Raw genomic sequence first — 16,712 nt, forward strand, 5'->3', positions numbered from 1 at the left:
CACAGTGCCTCATGCCCATAGTCAAAGCACTTTGAAGGCCGAGGTGGGAGGATTGCTTGAACCCAGGAGTTCAAGACCAGCCTGGGGGAATGTAGCAAGACCCCAGCTCTCCTAAAAATAAAAACAAAAAATTACTCCAGCCTGGTGGTATGAGCCTGTGATCCCAGCTACCAGGGAGGATGAGGTGGGAGAGTCACTTGAGTCTGGGAGGTCAAGGAGACAGTGAACTGGGATCATCCCAGTGCACTCCAGCCTGGGCAACAGAACAAGACCCTGTCTTAAAAAAAAAAAAAAAGCACTAAATGTATTGAATTTTCTATTACGTGTCACATGCTAAATATTTAAATAACTTACAACAGATATTATTTACTGGAGACTTAATTTGTTGTATATCAAACGAGGATGCAGCTACCTCTCTATTAATAATGATGAATGAAGAGTTATCTAGATACTACCGTGTGTAGAGATTTGACAAAGGTATGGTGGCAAGTACTAATATGTCCCAGGGATCAAGGGTTTGCTGGATGCATACTACACACAGTGATATGGAAAACCATGTAGCTGGACCTAAAGTTTAATTTTGTCTGTACATTCCACTCATGTTGTCTGGAACTATTCTGTCTTTGGGCCATATTTAACTGTGAGAAGCAGATTTTTACATGAAAGAAAATGTTCATCCATATGATGAGCCTCTAAAAAAACTTGCTTCTGCCCACACTGCACCAAATGGCAGCATGAATGGAAAAGAAGTTTTTTCTGCACTGGTTCATAGAACACGTGTTCTCCCTTTTGTTTTACAGGGAGATGCTGCGTGGTTCTTATTTTGGAGATGTCATTGACACTGTGTAAATCAGTGTACTAGCTGCCAGGGGAACATTCTATAGTCATATTTCTTTTAAAATTTCCAATATGCTACCATGATACATGGCAAGTTCCCAACTTTTCACAGCTCTAAAGCCGGACAGTATGTGTGTGTGTGGTGAGGACATGAGGCTATGGATGGGGAGTATCTCAAGGGCAGGAATCAGGTCAGTGGCATGTCTTCTCAAGCCCTACCTACACACAAGGCTTACTGTAAGAATTAAAGAAAGAGGAAAGAAACATGAATGGTGGCTCGCCAGTCAAGACAGGTTTTAGAGAAAACAAACCTGAGAGGAATTTCTGGCTGAGTTAGGTCAGAGGCACACTCTCTTACAGACTACGAGCTTTTAAGCATTTAGGGTGGGAGAGTTTATCAGAGACTTGGACTGCTTCTGAGTCTCTTTGTTGTGCTTGTCTGGGAGGGAGAGGTGTGTGTCTGTACCCATACATCTTTCTGCAGCTACAGGCATACCCACCGAGTCTGCTTTTAGCTTCCCTATCTTAGTGCACCTGAATGGAAAGGAATGTGCTTATTAAGGCCCACTGTTTTACTAGGGCCCATTGTATGAGGGTGAAGTTTGGCAGTAACTCAAGAGACTCTCCCCCCACCTCCCTCTGTGCCCGAGCTGTCTTATCTGTGTTTCACTGTCTGCTCTTTCTGGTTGCTTGTAGTTAGCAGAGAAGTGATTTCCTTGAAATGCATGAGGCTAGAAAGGGAATTGGAACTTAAAGTGGCAGTGTTAGTCCGAGATGGCGGTGCTCCTGCTCTGTCACTCACTATATCTTTAGTGAATGAATGAATAAATGAATGGCTGCCACCTTCACTTTACCTAGGACTCTTCTTTGTTTCTCTGCCCTGGACACTCACACGGACCCTATAGAATCCTATATCCTGCTGGACTAATCACCCCATAGATCTAGGTGAGGCTGTGACTCGGGCCAGGCCAGCAGTGATCAGCCCTGGTGTAAACAGTTGTGCACAGAAAAGCACCTCAGAGTGGAAGGACTTTAGACATGGGGTTCGCATGTCTCAGATGGCCCCGAAGGTACTGATCCAGGCTCTGGTGCTCCTGGAAGGCAGGACTCAGATTCTGCTCCATCTCCTCCCCTCTCTGGGTGGGTCTCTGGCATCTCTGGCCCATGAGGGTCAATCTGTGTGGAGGCGACAAGCTCTGAGCACGTGTGGGTCTAAGGTTCCTCTTCCATGCAGGGCTGAGGTCTCCTGCTCCTCCCCAGCTTCCTGTCGGGCCCTGTAGCTCTTCCCCTCCACTCCCTTCCTCTTCTCGGCTCACACGGGGAGCCCAGGAAGCCTCTGCCTCAGACATGCTGCTGCTGCTACTGCTGCCCCTGCTGTGGGCAGGTGAGTGGCTGCGGGGAGAGGGGTTGTCGGGCTGGGCCGAGCTGACCCTCGTTTCCCCACAGGGGCCCTGGCTATGGATCCAAAAATCTGGCTGCAAGTGCAGGAGTCAGTGACAGTACAGGAGGGTTTGTGCGTCCTCGTGCCCTGCACTTTCTCCCATCCCATACCCCACTACGACAGGAATTCCCCAGTTCATGGTTACTGGTTCCGGGAAGGAGCCATTGTATCCTGGGACTCTCCAGTGGCCACAAACAAGCTAGATCAAGAAGTACAGCAGGAGACTCAAGGCCGATTCCACCTCCTTGGGGATCTCAGTAGGAACAACTGCTCCCTGAGCATCATGGATGCCAGGAGGAGGGATAATGGTTCATACTTCTTTCGGATGGAGAGAGGAAGAACAAAATACAGTTACAAATCTCCCCAGCTCTCTGTGCATGTGACAGGTGAGGCACGGGCTTCAGAAGTGGCCACAAGGGAAGTTCATGGGTACTGCAGAGCAGGGCTGGGATGGGACCCTGGTACTGGGAGGGGTTTAGGGGTAAAGCCTGTCGTGCTTAGCGGGGAAGCTTGACCGGAGGTTGATCTTCTCTCAGGCCCTCACCTGGACCCTCCCTCCTGATTCTGCATCCCCCCTTTCTCCTCACTAGACTTGACCAACAGGCCCAAAATCCTCATCCCTGGCGCCCTAGACCCCGGCCACTCCAAAAACCTGACCTGCTCTGTGCCCTGGGCCTGTGAGCAGGGAACACCCCCGATCTTCTCCTGGTTGTCAGCTGCCCCCACCTCCCTGGGCCCCAGGACTACTCACTCCTCGGTGCTCATGATCACCGCCCGGCCCCAGGACCACGGCACCAACCTGACCTGTCAGGTGAAGTTCCCTGGAGCTGGTGTGACTACGGAGAGAACCATCCAGCTCAATGTCACCTGTAAGTGCTGAGCCAGGATGCTAGGGTCCCTGAGGATGTAGGGGAGACAGGATGGGCTGGTTCTGGGGACATTTAGTGTCCTGGAGGCCTGGCTGAGTTCGGGAGCCAGAAGGACATGAGCCCTGTTCCTTCTGCATTTCTGTGGTTTCTGGCAGGAGAAGGGGAAATGCCTACCCTTATCTCATCTCTACCCCCAACTGAAGGAAATCCTCTCTTCCTCTCCTAGATGCTCCACAGAACCCAACAACTGGTATCTTTCTAGGAGATGGCTCAGGTAGGAAGGAGCCTCCCCGCCTGGGGCTGTTACTGACACTGAGTCTGTGTCAGGTTTGGTCAGATCTGGACTTTCAGAGTCAAATATTCAGAGGCAAGGCCTGCAGTTAGACACGGGTAGACATCAGGCACCTTGGAAAAGGATATTTGGGGATGACTAGCAACTTCCTCCTTGCCCATACAAATAATGCTCTTTGTCTCCCTGCTGTTGCTGAATGTCTTGTGGTATTTTATTTTTAATTGATATGTAATAATAGTACATATTTATGGATGGCATAGTGATGTTTCCAGACTAATAATGTATAGTAATCAGATCAGGGTAATTTATTATTTCATTTATTCTTTCATTGTTGTTTTATTTCATTATTTCATTATTATTTCATTTATTATTTCATTGTTGTTGGGAACATTCGATACCCCCTTTCTAGCTATTTGAAACCATCTATTATTGTTAACCATAGTCATCCTACAGTGGTATAGAATACCAGAACTTATTCTTCCTTTCCAGGTGTAATCTTGTATCCTTCAACAAATCTCTCTCCTTATCACTGTTCCCCTAACCTTCCCAGCCCTTATTATTCTGTTCTACTTTTTACTTCCATGAAATCAACTTCTTGTAGCTTCCACTTATGAGTGAGAACATGTGGTATTAAACTTTCTGTTCCTAGCTTATTCATTTAACATAATGTCCTCTAGTTCAATCTATGTTATACTGAATAACAAGATTTCATTATTTTTTATGACTGAATGATAATCCATTGTGTATATATGCCACATTTCCTTTATTTATTCATCTGTTGTTGGACACTTAGGTTTATTTCATATCTTCCTATTGTGGATAATGCTGCAAAAAACACTGAGGTGCAGATGTTTCTTCAATATACTGATTTCCTTTCCTTTCTATAAATGCCCAGTAGTGGGGTTGCTGGATCATATGGTAGTTTTATTTGTAGTTTTTTGAGAAACTTCCATACTCTTCTCCATAGTGGTTATACTAGTTTACATTCTGGTCAAAAGTTTATAAGAGTTCCCTCTTCTCTACATCCTCACCATCATTTGTTAATTTTCATCTTTTTTTTATCATAGTCCTCCCAACTGGAGTGATGTTACCTCATTGTGGTTATGATTTGCATTTCCCTGGTGATTGGTGATGTTGAGCATTTTTCATATACACTTGTTGGCCATCTGTATATCTTTTCTTGAGAAATGTCTACTCAGATAATTTGCCCATTTTTAAATGAGATTGGGTTTCTTTGCCATTGAGATGTATGAGTTCCTCATATATTCTGGATATGAATCACTTGTCAGATGAATAGCTGACAAATATTTTCTCCTATTCTGTAGGTTGCCTTTTCACTCTGTTGGTTGTTTCCTTTCTGCATAGAAGCCTTTTAGCTTGATATCATCTCATTTATTTACTTTTGCTTTTGTTGCTTGTGCTAGTGAGGTCTTAGTCATAAAATATTTTTCCAGACCAATGTCCTAAAGCATTTCCCCAATGTTTTATTCTAGTATTTTAAAAATTTTTGTGTCTTATATTCAGGTCTTTGATCCATTTTGAATTGATTTTTGTATAGGATGAGAGGTGTGAGTCTAGTGTCATTCTTCTGCATATGGCACCAGTTTTCCCAGCATCATTTATTAAAGAAACTGCTCTTTCCTCAATGAGTGTTCTTCATGCATTTGTCAAAATTCAGTTGGCTGTAGATAGTGGGTTAATTTCGGTGTTCTCTATTATGTAGTGTTGGTGTATGTTTCTGCTTTTATGCCAATATCATGCTGTTTTGGTTATTGCAGCTTTGTAGTTTTGAAATCTTTAAATTTTTGAAATTTTGAAATTTTCTAGTTTTGAAATTTTGAAATCTTGTAGTGTGATACCTCCAGCTTTGTTCTTTTTGCTTAGGATTGCTTTGACTATTCAGGCTATTTTTGGTTCCATATGAATTTTAAGATTGTTTCTTCTAATTCTGTGAAGAATGACATTGATATTTTGATAGAGCCAGGTTTGAATCTGTAGATTTCTTTGGGTAGTATAATCATTTTAGCAATATTAATTCATCTGATGAGTAAGGAATGTCTTCCCATTTGTCTGTATCCTCTTCAGTTTATTTCCTCAGTGTTTTGTAGTTTTTCTTATTGAGGTCTGTCACCTCCTTGGTTAAATTTATTCCTAGGTATACTTCATTCTCTTATAGCTATTGTAAATGTGATTGCCTTCTTGATTTATTTTCAGCTAATTCATTGTGTATAGAAATGCTACTGACTTTTGTGCATTGATTTTGTATCCTGAAAATTTACTAAATTCATTTATCAGTTCTGAGAGTTTTTTTGTTAGAGTCTTTAGGTTTTTTTGTTTTGTTTTGTTTTTGAGATGGAATTTCACCATGTTGGCCAGGCTGGTCTTGAACTCCTGGCCTTAAACAATCTGCCCACCTTGGCCTCCCAAAGTGCTGGAATTACAGGCATGAGCCACCATGCCTGGCCAAGTCTTTAGGTTTTTGTATGTTATTTGCAGAGACAATTTGACTTCCTCCTTTCCGATTTGGATGGTTTTTATTTCTTTCTCTTGCTTAATTGCTCTGGCTAGGACTTTCAGTACTATGTTAAATAAGAGTTGTAACAGTGGACATCCAGTTCCTAGAGGAGAAGATTTCAGCTTTTCTCCATTCAGTATGATGTTAGCCATGGGTTTGTCATATATGGCCTTTTTTGTGTTGAGGTACTTTCCTTCTATACCTAATTTATTGAGAGTTTCTGTCATGAAGCAATATTGAATTTTAACACATGTTTTTTATTCTGCAACTATTTAGGTGATCATATGGTTTATGTCCTTCATTCTGTTGACATATGTATAACATTTATTGGTTTGCATATGTTGAATCATTCTTGCCTTTCTGGGATTAATCCTACTTCATCATGGTATATTATCTTTTTGATGTATTGTTGGATTTGATTTGCTACTATTTTGTTGGATATTTTTGCATCTATGTTCATCAGGGATATTGGCCTCTAGTTTTCTTTTTTCATTGTCTCCTTTCTGATTTTGGTGTCATGGTTATGCTGGCCTTGTAGAATGAGTTAGGAAGAGTTGCCTCCACTTCAATTTCTTGGAATAGTTTGAGAAGAGTTGGTATAATTTTTTTCTTTAAAGGTTCAGTAAAGTTCAGCACTGAAGCCATCCAGCCCTGGAATTTTCTTTGTTGGGAGGCCTTTTATTATTCATTCAATCTCATTACTTGTTGTTTGTCTGTTGAGGTTTTCTATTTCTTCTTGATCAATCTTGGTAGATTATATGTGTCCAGGAACTTATCTGTTTCTTCTAGACTTTCAAATCTGTTGGCATGTTGTTCATAGTAGTGTCTAAGATCCTGTGTATTTCTGTGGTAACCATTGTGACATCTTCTTTTTATTTATGATTTTATTAATTTATGTCTTCTGTCTCTTTCTTAGTCCAGCTAATGATTGTCAATTTTATTTATTTTTTCAAAAAGCCAACTTGTTCATTGATTTTTTTTTCAATTTCATTTATTTCTGCTCTGATCTTTATGATTTCTTTCATTCTGCTGATTTTGGATTTGGTTTGTTCTTGCTTTCTAGTTTCTTGGAATGCAGTTAAATGGTTTACTTGAAATTTGTCTAATTGTTTGATGTAGGCATTTATTTCTCTCAAGTTGTTTCTTAAAACTGTTTTTGCTGTGTCCCATAGGTTTTGGTATATTTTATTTCTATTTTTATTTATTTTGAGGAATTTTTAAATATCATTCTTAATTTCTTCCTTCACTATTGGTCATTTAGAATCATTTTGTTTCATTTCTGTGTATTTGTATAGTTTGGAATGTTTCTCTTGGTATTGATTTTTAGTTTTACTCAATTGTAGTCAAATAAGATACTTGATACAATTTTGATTGTTTAAAATTTTTGGCACTTGTTTTGTGTTCTAACATACGGTCAATCCTTGGGAATGTTGCACGTGCTGATGAAACCAATGTGTATTCTGCAGCTGTCGGTTGAAATGTTCTGTAAATATCTTAGGTTCATTTGGCATATGGTGCAGTTTAAATCCAATGTTTATTTGTTAATCTTGTCTAGATGATTTGTTCAATGCTGAGAGTGGGGCATTGAAGTCCTCAACTATTACTGTATTGGAGTCTATCTCTCCCTTTATATCTAATAATATTTGCTTTACATATCTGGTGCTCTGGTGTTGTGTGCATATATATTTACAGTTGTTATATTACAGTGCTGAACTGATCCCTTTATAATAATATAATGTCCTTCTTTGTCTCTTTACAGCTTTTGACTTGTAGTCTGTTTTGTCTGAGATAAGTATAGCTATTCCTGCTTCCTTTCATTTCCACTTGGGTAGAATGTCTTTTTCCATCTCTTCCTTTTCAGTCTATGTATGTCTTATAGGTGAGATAAGTTTCTTGTAAGCAGTATATAGCTGTGTTGGTAGAAGGGCCGAGGCAGGGCTTGCTTGTCTGACATAATGTAAAAGAGTCTTGGAACATGTCCTGGGTCCAGGGTCTCAAACCCCTCGTGGCCTATGGAACACCAAGTTCTGTGCCTAAGGGTGGAAGGCTGCCGTGCTGCACTACAATCTAAGCCCAGGGCATAAAACTCCTCGTGGCTTGGAAAGAATCCAGGGCTCTGGGCATAAAACCCCTCATGGCCTCTGGAATGTGTCCAGACTTGCTAGCCCCTTGCTTCTTGCTCTCCCAGGATCATAAATTGATTGTATCTTGAGTGAAAAGAACTTGTTCTCCATTATTTCAAGTAGCAGAGCATATGCTAAACCTTCACAGCTATGCTTGATGCACTGCTACCTTTCTACCCCAACGTCCTCATGTTCTCATTTGTCCATCCCCACTTCCACACGTCCTCACCACCTGCTTCTTTGTTTGATTGCCAATAAATAGTGTGGGCTCCCAGAGCTCGGGGCCTTCACAGCCTCCATACTAGTGTCGGCCCCCTGGACTCACTTTATGTACTATTAACTTGTCTTGTCTCATTCCTTTGACTCCGCTGGACTTCGTGGCCCCCATGGCCTGGTGTTGGGTCCGATCACCCCAAAAAACTGAGTCTAGATTTTCTTTTCATTCAGGCAGTCTATATATTTTAAATGGGACGATTTAATCCATTTACATACACATTATTATTAATAGGTTATTTTCATTTCATTGATTGTTTTCTGATTGTTTTATATATTCCTGGATCCTTACTTCCCCTCCTATTGTTTCTTTTTGTGGTTGGCTGACTTTTTTTTTTTTTGTAGTGATAAGATTTGATTCCTTTCTCTTTCTTCTTTATGTATGGGCTGTCAGTGAGTTTTAATTTCACATGGTTTTGCCTTTTCACTTCCAGATGTAAGACTCCTTTGAGCATTTCTTTTCTTTTTCTTCTCTTATTTATTTTTATTTTTGAGAAAGTGTCTCGCTCTGTCGCCCAGGCGGGAGTGCAGTGGCATGATCACGGCTCACTATAGTCTCGACCTCCTGGGTTTAAGCAATCTGCCTGCCTTAACCTCCCAAGTAGCTGGGACTACAGGCATGTGCCACCACGCCCAGCTAATTTGTGTATTTCTTGTAGAGGTAGGGTGCTGCCATTTGCCTAAGCTGGTCTCAAATTACGGAGCTCAAGTGATCCACCTGCCTGCCTTCACCTCTTGATGTGCTGGGAATATAGGCATGAGCCACACCGTGCCTGGCCCCTTGAGCACTTCTTGTAAGGCCAGTCTAAGAGTGATTAGAATTCCCTTAGTTTTTGCTTATCTATGAAATATTTTATTTCTCCTTCTTTTCTGAAAGATAGCTTTTCTGGGTATAGTATTTTTGACTGGTAAGTTTTTTATCTTTCAGTACTTTGAGTATGTCATCCCATTCTCTCCTGGCCTATAATGTTACTGCTGAGAAACTCACTGTTAGTCTAATAAGGATAATCCTATATGTGACTAGATACTTTTACTTTGCTGTTTTTAGAATTCTTTACTTGACTTTTGACAATTTGGCATAATGAGCTTTGGAGAGGACTTGCTTGGGTTGAATATTTTGAGAGTACTTTGAGCTTCCTGGACCTGGATGTCCTTCTAGTTCCCAAGGCTTGGGAAGTTTTCACCTATTATTGGATTAAATACGTTTTCTACACCTTTTCCATTCTCTTCTCCTCCTAGAAATCCCATAATGTGAATATTTGCTTGACTGCATCCCATGAGTCCTGTAGGTTTCCTTCATTCTATTTTATTCTCTTAGTTTTACCTACCTGTGTTATTTCAGAAGATCTGTCTTCAAGTTCAGAAATTATTTTTTCTTCTTGGCCTAGTCTGTTCTTGAAGCTCTCAATTGCAGTTTTTTATTTCATTTACTGAGTTCTCAGCTGTAGGAGTTCTGCTTCGTTCTTTTATATAATATCTATCTCTCTGTTAAATTTCTCTTTCAAGTCATGAATTAAAACAATGGGACATAGGTGCCCAACTACTTGGCTGACCTGGGGGCATATCTGCTGGAGGTGCCAACATGGCTGTTTTGCAGGGCTGAGATGAAGCTGAATGACTCTTGGCTGGCCTAGGTGTATTTTTGCCAGGAGTAGCACTCACAGCTTTATCTAGGGTTTGGGATGTGAGTGTAAGGCTGCTCAGCTGGCCTAGGGGGTATACCAGCCAGTGGTAGCCCATGGGGCTGTTTCTCAGGCCTGGAATGCAAGCACACAGCTGCTCAATCTGCCTGGGGTCATGTCTAAAAGGTTTGGCTCACAAGGCTGTTTCTCAGGCCCTAATTGTGGGAGAGTGGCCTTTGGGCAGGCCAGTGGCATGCCACAGAAGGGGGCTGGGCACCATAAGGCTGTTTTTCAGGGCCTGTGTGTGAGCACATAACCACTTCCCCAGCCTGGGGATGTATCAGCTTTTTGTTGGCTCAGAGGTCTCTCCCATTCAGGTGAGCGTGCACAGTAGTTTGGCCAACTCAGTTGTGTGTTCGCCCTGAGTGGGACTATAAGACTTTTCCTCCAGCTGGAAGTACAGGCAGCAGGGGTTGGTTTCTCTGCTGCTCAGGGCCAGAGTCCCAGCCAATCCTGGGCCCAGGCTCCATGCAGCTCTAATTGTGGTATTCAGCCACTACTGCAGGCTTAGTGGAATGAAGATGGAGTTACAATGATAAAGAGGTGCATGGCCACTGGCCCCCAGAGGAGGGTGCACTCCAGAGATGGCTGTGGTCTCAAGATGGTGCTGTGTTGTAGCAGCTTGCCCACAGGGGCTGGTTAGGGAGTTGGGAGTGCACACCAAGTGCTCCTAATCCAGAACCATGCAGCTGTGTGAATTCCTGGTAGCTCTTCCAACTGTGCTCAGAGCTTGTGAGGACTGTAAGATTAACCTGTAGTAAGGTTAATCCTTACTACACTAAGTCACCCCTCTCTACATGCTGGAGAGGAGGATACACATACCTGTTTATCCAGATTAGAGTTCACCCCGTCTTTTTTGTCTGCAGGGAAACAAGAGACCAGAGCAGGAGTGGTTCATGGGGCCATCGGAGGAGCCGGTATTACTGCCCTGCTCGCTCTTTGTCTCTGCCTCATCTTCTTCATGTGAGCATTTTCTCTGGGTCAGGCATGGGCCAGAGGTGAAGAGGATAGACCTGGTGTAGAAGGGTCCAGGAGGGGCTGTGAGGGCTGGAGAAAGGGCAGGGGGCGTGATGATGTACAGAATCCAGCCTGTAGCCACTGGGCTAGGCATGGGTCTATTCTAGGGCCCTGATCTCAGATGTCCAAGGAGTGGGAGGTAGAGGGAGACCTTGTTACTAAGTCTTGTTTGAGGGCTCCTGGATTAATCCCACCCTTTACCTGCCAAAGTCCCTCATTCCAGGCTCATAACAATGGCCACACAGCCTGAGAAAACCAGGCTCAAAGACCCTGGTGTCTCCCATCAGAGTGAAGACCCACAGGAAGAAAGCAGCCAGGACAGCAGTGGGCAGGAATGACACCCACCCTGCCACAGGGCCAGCCTCCCCGGTGAGTGATGGGGCATCCTGGCATCCAGTCTGCCCTGTAGACATCTCCTCCCAACGTGGCCCACAGTCATGCCCCACTCAGCATTTCCAGAACTGAGCTTATTGTCTTTCCTCCTGTTTAACAGCGTAGGTTTTAATATTTTTCAGGTATGTTGAGGCCAACAGATCAGGAGATGATGGCCATTGAAAAGATAGTTTCTTGGCCGGGCGCAGTGTTTCACACCTGTAATCCCAGCACTTTTGGAGGCCAAGGTGGGTGGATCACGAGGTCAGGAGATCGAGACCATCCTGGCTAGCACAGTGAAACCCCGTCTCTACTAAAACTACAAAAAAATTAGCCGGGCATGGTGGCAGGCACCTGTAGTCCCAGCTACTTGGGAGGCTGAGGCAGGAAAATGGTGTGAACCCAGGAGGTGGAGCTTGTAGTGAGCCGAGATAGCACCACTGCACTCCAGCCTGGGCGACAGAGCGAGACTCTGGCCCAAAAAGAAAAAAAAAAAGTTTCTTATTCACCGTTCCCGAGAGGGCACACCACACCATGCAAGGCCATATGGAGAAGCACCAGGGTCAGTCAGGAAGCAGAGGGAGCAAGGAGAAAATGGGACAAGAGCCTTCACTGTGACTTTCATGGAAAATAATGGGCAAGACAGGGTAAGCAAGCTAGGCAGGTTTAGGATTGGCTACTTAAAACAATTTCAGCAGACTCTGGGGTGTAGGAGTTGTCTCTAGTTGTCTGGTACGTGGCCCTGGGTTTATTAAGGAGGATTGTGGCCTGGAGTATAAGAGCTCAATAAAAGATCCAGCTGGTAGTGTGGGCTTTAGATTGACTGGTTTGCACATGAAAGGTGCACTTGTATGCAAGTCCTTTATTAGCTCTAGAAATCTACTATCCTTGGGAGAGGCAGTCTCTCAAGGGTCAGCAATGCCCCAGATGTCAAAACATCAGAAACACTTGGTTGACACACCCCTAAACATACTTCTTCTGATGGGTTCTCCATCTCACTAATGGCACTCTTGTCCCCATTACCCAACCGGAGACATGGCCCCCTCCTGCCCCAGTCCTCCATATCTTCTTCTTGTGTCAGTATGCTACGATGCATGTCTGAGCTTCCTCTGAACACGGCTTAACACAACCACTCCTTCTGAGCCGAGAGCCCCTCTTACTCGTTATTCTGCTGCAGCCTCACCTCCCATTTCTCCTCTCCAGAACATTAGCATTACCTCCCTAAAAGGTAATTGTCCCATCATTCTCAAGTTTGAAATGCACTGCTTCTCTACACTCCTGAAAGATTGGCATTCCAACAACTTGGTCTGGCATTTGGAGCAGGAAAACCAGAGTCCCCTTCAGCGCTATGCTCCCCCAACATTAGCCACTCAATCACCTCAAGCAGGGCAAGCTTTTTCATCTCAGAATCTTTTCTGGGCTGTCCCCTTCTCCTCATATGCCTAATAGCTACCTACCCAACTCCAGTGCATCCTTCAAGCTCTGATTTTTTTTTTTAATTTATTTAACTCTGACTAAAGTGAACACCACAGTAATGTTTTTGAACACAGGGTCAACCAGCACCCATTCATTCTGCAAATATCTATATAATCCCATTTGCCAATTGTTCTAGGTCCTTGTGCCATTCTGTATTTTTATAAACACATAGTTTACAAATATAAAATATTCCTCCTATCAGGGCTTAACATTTATTGGGGAAAGGGATGAAAATAATGAACAAATAAGTAGTGCAAATATACATGAAATAGGCATGAAATAAGTGCTATGGCAGGAAATGAAATGGGAGAATGGATTGGACAGTCCTGGGGGCCAAAGAGTGGCCTTTGGGCAAACACCTACAGAAAGAAAGTGAGTACAGTATAAGCAGCAGAGAATCATCGAGGAAGCAGCAAGTACCATGGCTCTGAGGCTGGAGCACGTCTGATGTTTTAGAGAAACAAAGTAGGACAGTGTGGATAAGGCAGAGTTGCATGTTGGGGGTGGAGTGTGGACTGAACAATGGTAGGTAGGAAATGAAGTTGAAGAGACATAGGAGCTGCAAATATTGCAGGATCCTAAGTCCATCATAGTTATTGATGCGTTTAGAGCAGAAGAGTGACATGAGCTGACACTCATTTTAGTGGGAGTCACTCTGGCTGCTCTGTAAGAAACTCTAGCACGTAGTATAGAAGAGAAGATACCAGAATAGAGGATGCACAGATAATCAAGCCAAGAGATGACTGACTCAGACTTAGTCCCAAGTAAAAATAATGAATCTGATGTGGAGAAATTGGGTCCCGGATACATCTTGAAGGTGGAGTCAACAGTATTTCCAAATGGAGTGACGGAGGGCATGCAAGGCATGAGCAAAGATAGCTAACGGGCTCTGCTTGATAAGTGTCTCAGATGTCGTAGGTGGTTCCACAGATATCATAGATGTCATGGATGTCCAAAAAGACCCCATAGATGTCATAGATGTCTATAGATGCCAATGATGATGTTCATGTGGTTTACTCAGAATTCAAACTTAAAAAATCAAATTGCCAATGATTAAAATTGCCGTCCTTGAAGGAGAAGTATATTTTCAAGTGTATATCAAACATTATTTTGGTTACTGTAAGTTCGAGGTGCCTCTGAGACACCCATGTGGAGATGACAAGTAGCGGCAAGTGTCTAGAGCTCAGAAGAGGGATCCATGTGGGAGACACAGAGGTTGGGGGCTTCCATATCAACATCCAATAATTGATGAATCTACAAAGAAGAGAAGGGGTCCACAGACACAGCCCTGGAACCCTCCAGCACTTACTGTTAGGGAGATGAGGTGTAAATGGTGAGAAAGCTGAGAATGAATAGGAGCCAATGACCAGGAAATTGCAGGCTGTAGTGTTGGTGGCCAAGGGAAGATGGGGCTTCATGGAGGAGAGGCTAAGTGGTATGACAGCAAAGCAGATCTGATTTTCTGCTGGAGGAAGATCTCTTGACTAGAGAGAGTTCAAGAGATAATGGGAAGAGAAGAGGCAGAAACTGTGAGTTGAAGGACTCTTTTGAGAAACACTGCACCAAATCTAGAACCAAGAAATGGTCCTGCACCAGCAAATGGTTGTACCCTGTAGACTTGCCATTTCTCCAGCATCTGCTCCTGTGTCTCTCATGATACCATGTTCCCTGTTTGTGTAGGGCTTTGCACCACTTGAACTAACTGCATTCCCATAGCTTCCCCTACCACACCATGAGCTCCACAAGGAAAAGGCTGGGTTTTATTAGACCTCCATCATTCTACTCTCTCCTGTTGATCCGCACACTGTCACAATTTGCAATTACCAGTCTGTTTCTGTCTTCGTCCCCTGCAGTACTGGAAATCACAGGGCCCCTGCTCTGCTCTGCTCTGCTCCCTCCTGAGGATCCAGTGCCCAGCACACAGGAGGTCCCAGAGACCTGGGGCTGAGTTCAGTGTCAACAGATGTGTGACTTTGGAAATTACCTAAGCTCTCTGAGACCTAGTTTCCTGGTCTGTAAAATACATAATTTTTATATAAAAATTAATTATAAAAAATTATAAAAAAATAAAAATGTATATTTTTATATAAAATATAAAATAATAGATGCCAAAGATGATGTCAGTGTAGCTGCCCAGAATTTTTCCACATTAGTCTCTGTGAGTATTCAAGAGAATTGGGAATCAATCAATACATGCTACATATGTTAGATAACGAATAAGTAGAGCCTTAATTAATTAACACTTGATGAAAGAATGAAAGAGTGAATAAATGTTCTGTCAGAGTCAAATTTACTTCATTGACCCTCTTTGCCTTCTCCCGGTCCCCCTCCTCACTGCCCTGTTCTAACCCCCTTCTTTCCTCTCCATAAGAAACACCAGAAGAAGTCCAAGTTACATGGCCCCACTGAAACCTCAAGCTGTTCAGGTGCCGCCCCTACTGTGGAGATAGATGAGGAGCTGCATTATGCTTCTCTCAACTTTCATGGGATGAATCCTTCCAAGGACACCTCCACCGAATACTCAGAGGTCAGGACCCAGTGAGGAAGCTACAAGAGCATCGGGTTCAGCTAGAAGATCCACATCCTCTACAGGTCGGGGACCAAAGGCTGATTCTTGGAGATTTAACACCCCACAGGCAATGGGTTTATAGACATTATGTGAGTTTCCTGCTATATTAACATCATTTTAGACTTTGCAAGCAGAGAGTCGTGGAATCAAATCTGTGCTCTTTCATTTGCTAAGTGTATGATGTCACACAAGCTCCTTAACCTTCCATGTCTCCATTTTCTTCTCTGTGAAGTAGGTATAAGAAGTCCTATCTCATAGGGATGCTGTGAGCATTAAATAAAGGTACACATAGAAAACGCCAGTCCTGGTGCAGTGAGAGTTTGGTGCATACTGGTTCCTTCCCCCTTGAACAGAAGTCATTAGTGATATTTGATCCCTGGAACTATATCAGCAACATGTCCATCTCACTTGCTGCCCAAAACCCCACCATATATATCTTCTCTGACTTGCCCTCCAACATCATCTCTCTCCACTCCTGAATCTTCCCTTTTCATCCCACCTGTCCCCTACTCGGATTTCTGCTTTCCTTATGTCCTGCTACGGGGAAAATCACATATTAGCATTTGGGGAATTTTCTAAAACTCAGAGCTGTCCACAGTCAAAATAGTTCCCTAGATCCCCAACCCACAAGAATAAATTGAAGCTTCTCATTGTGACATTCTAAGTCAGAGATGGTCAACCAGGATTAGCAAAGGGCCAGATAGTAAACATGTTCAGTTTTGCAAGCTATATGGTCTCTCTTGCAACTATTTAATTCTGCCATTGTAGCACCAAAGCAGCCACAGACAGTCTGAAAATGAATTATATGGCCATGTTCCAACAAAATGCTATTTATCAGAACAGGCAGCCCATGGGCTGTGGTGTGCTGACCTCTATTCTATGTTGCTCTGAATCTCGCTCAGTCTACTCTTCGACTGCCACATCCTACACTCTGTGGACCCCATTCTGATGCATTCCTCCCTGTCTGTTTGAATCCACATCCCTCTTCCAAGAAGGGCTGTCACCATGTCATCATCAGGCACCATCTTTTTATCCTTCCAAATGACCTCAAAAGTAGATGTCTAAATTGAGATGGCAGAAAGAAGGTCACAATCATCCTCCCAAAAAGCCTAATTAAAATGATAAAAATCAGTTTAAGAAAACCAGCCCCAAATTCATCAGCAGCACCCAAAACATTACAGGGGGTGAAAGCATTATGCCATAAGCTCATAATACCCTTTAGATAAACAAATGGAAGATTCTGGTG

General features: G+C 43.2%; 1 protein-coding gene across 3 annotated transcripts; it reads left to right on the forward strand.

The window, feature by feature from the left end:
* The first annotated feature begins 2,135 nt into the window (after positions 1–2,135).
* LOC100592453 (myeloid cell surface antigen CD33) lies at positions 2,136–15,767 on the forward strand. Of its 3 annotated transcripts, none has more exons than XM_012509864.2 (7): positions 2,154–2,221; positions 2,284–2,664; positions 2,869–3,147; positions 3,374–3,421; positions 10,899–10,995; positions 11,337–11,418; positions 15,269–15,763. In XM_012509864.2, the coding sequence occupies exons 1-7, from the start codon at positions 2,185–2,187 to the stop codon at positions 15,437–15,439; spliced, it is 1,095 nt and encodes a 364-aa protein (XP_012365318.2). In that variant the 5' UTR covers positions 2,154–2,184; the 3' UTR covers positions 15,440–15,763. The 3 variants fall into 3 exon arrangements, with proteins under 3 accessions (XP_003269887.2, XP_012365318.2, XP_012365319.2); XM_012509865.2 differs by lacking the exon at positions 15,269–15,763 and adding an exon at positions 11,565–11,708; XM_003269839.4 differs by lacking the exon at positions 2,284–2,664 and having other exon boundaries at positions 2,136–2,221; positions 15,269–15,767.
* Positions 15,768–16,712: the final 945 nt, after the last annotated feature.

This window comes from Nomascus leucogenys, chromosome 10, assembly GCF_006542625.1.
Source record: "Nomascus leucogenys isolate Asia chromosome 10, Asia_NLE_v1, whole genome shotgun sequence".
NCBI classification, from domain to species: Eukaryota; Metazoa; Chordata; class Mammalia; order Primates; family Hylobatidae; genus Nomascus; species Nomascus leucogenys.

Bases quoted from the DNA above. Each gene is read 5' to 3' on its own strand.
- LOC100592453 (XM_012509864.2), top strand. From the start codon at position 2,185: ATGCTGCTGCTGCTACTGCTGCCCCTGCTGTGGGCAG. The intron at 3,148-3,373 runs GTAAGTGCTGAG...TTCCTCTCCTAG, and splicing joins CATCCAGCTCAATGTCACCT to ATGCTCCACAGAACCCAACA. The intron at 10,996-11,336 runs GTGAGCATTTTC...GTCTCCCATCAG, and splicing joins CTCTGCCTCATCTTCTTCAT to AGTGAAGACCCACAGGAAGA.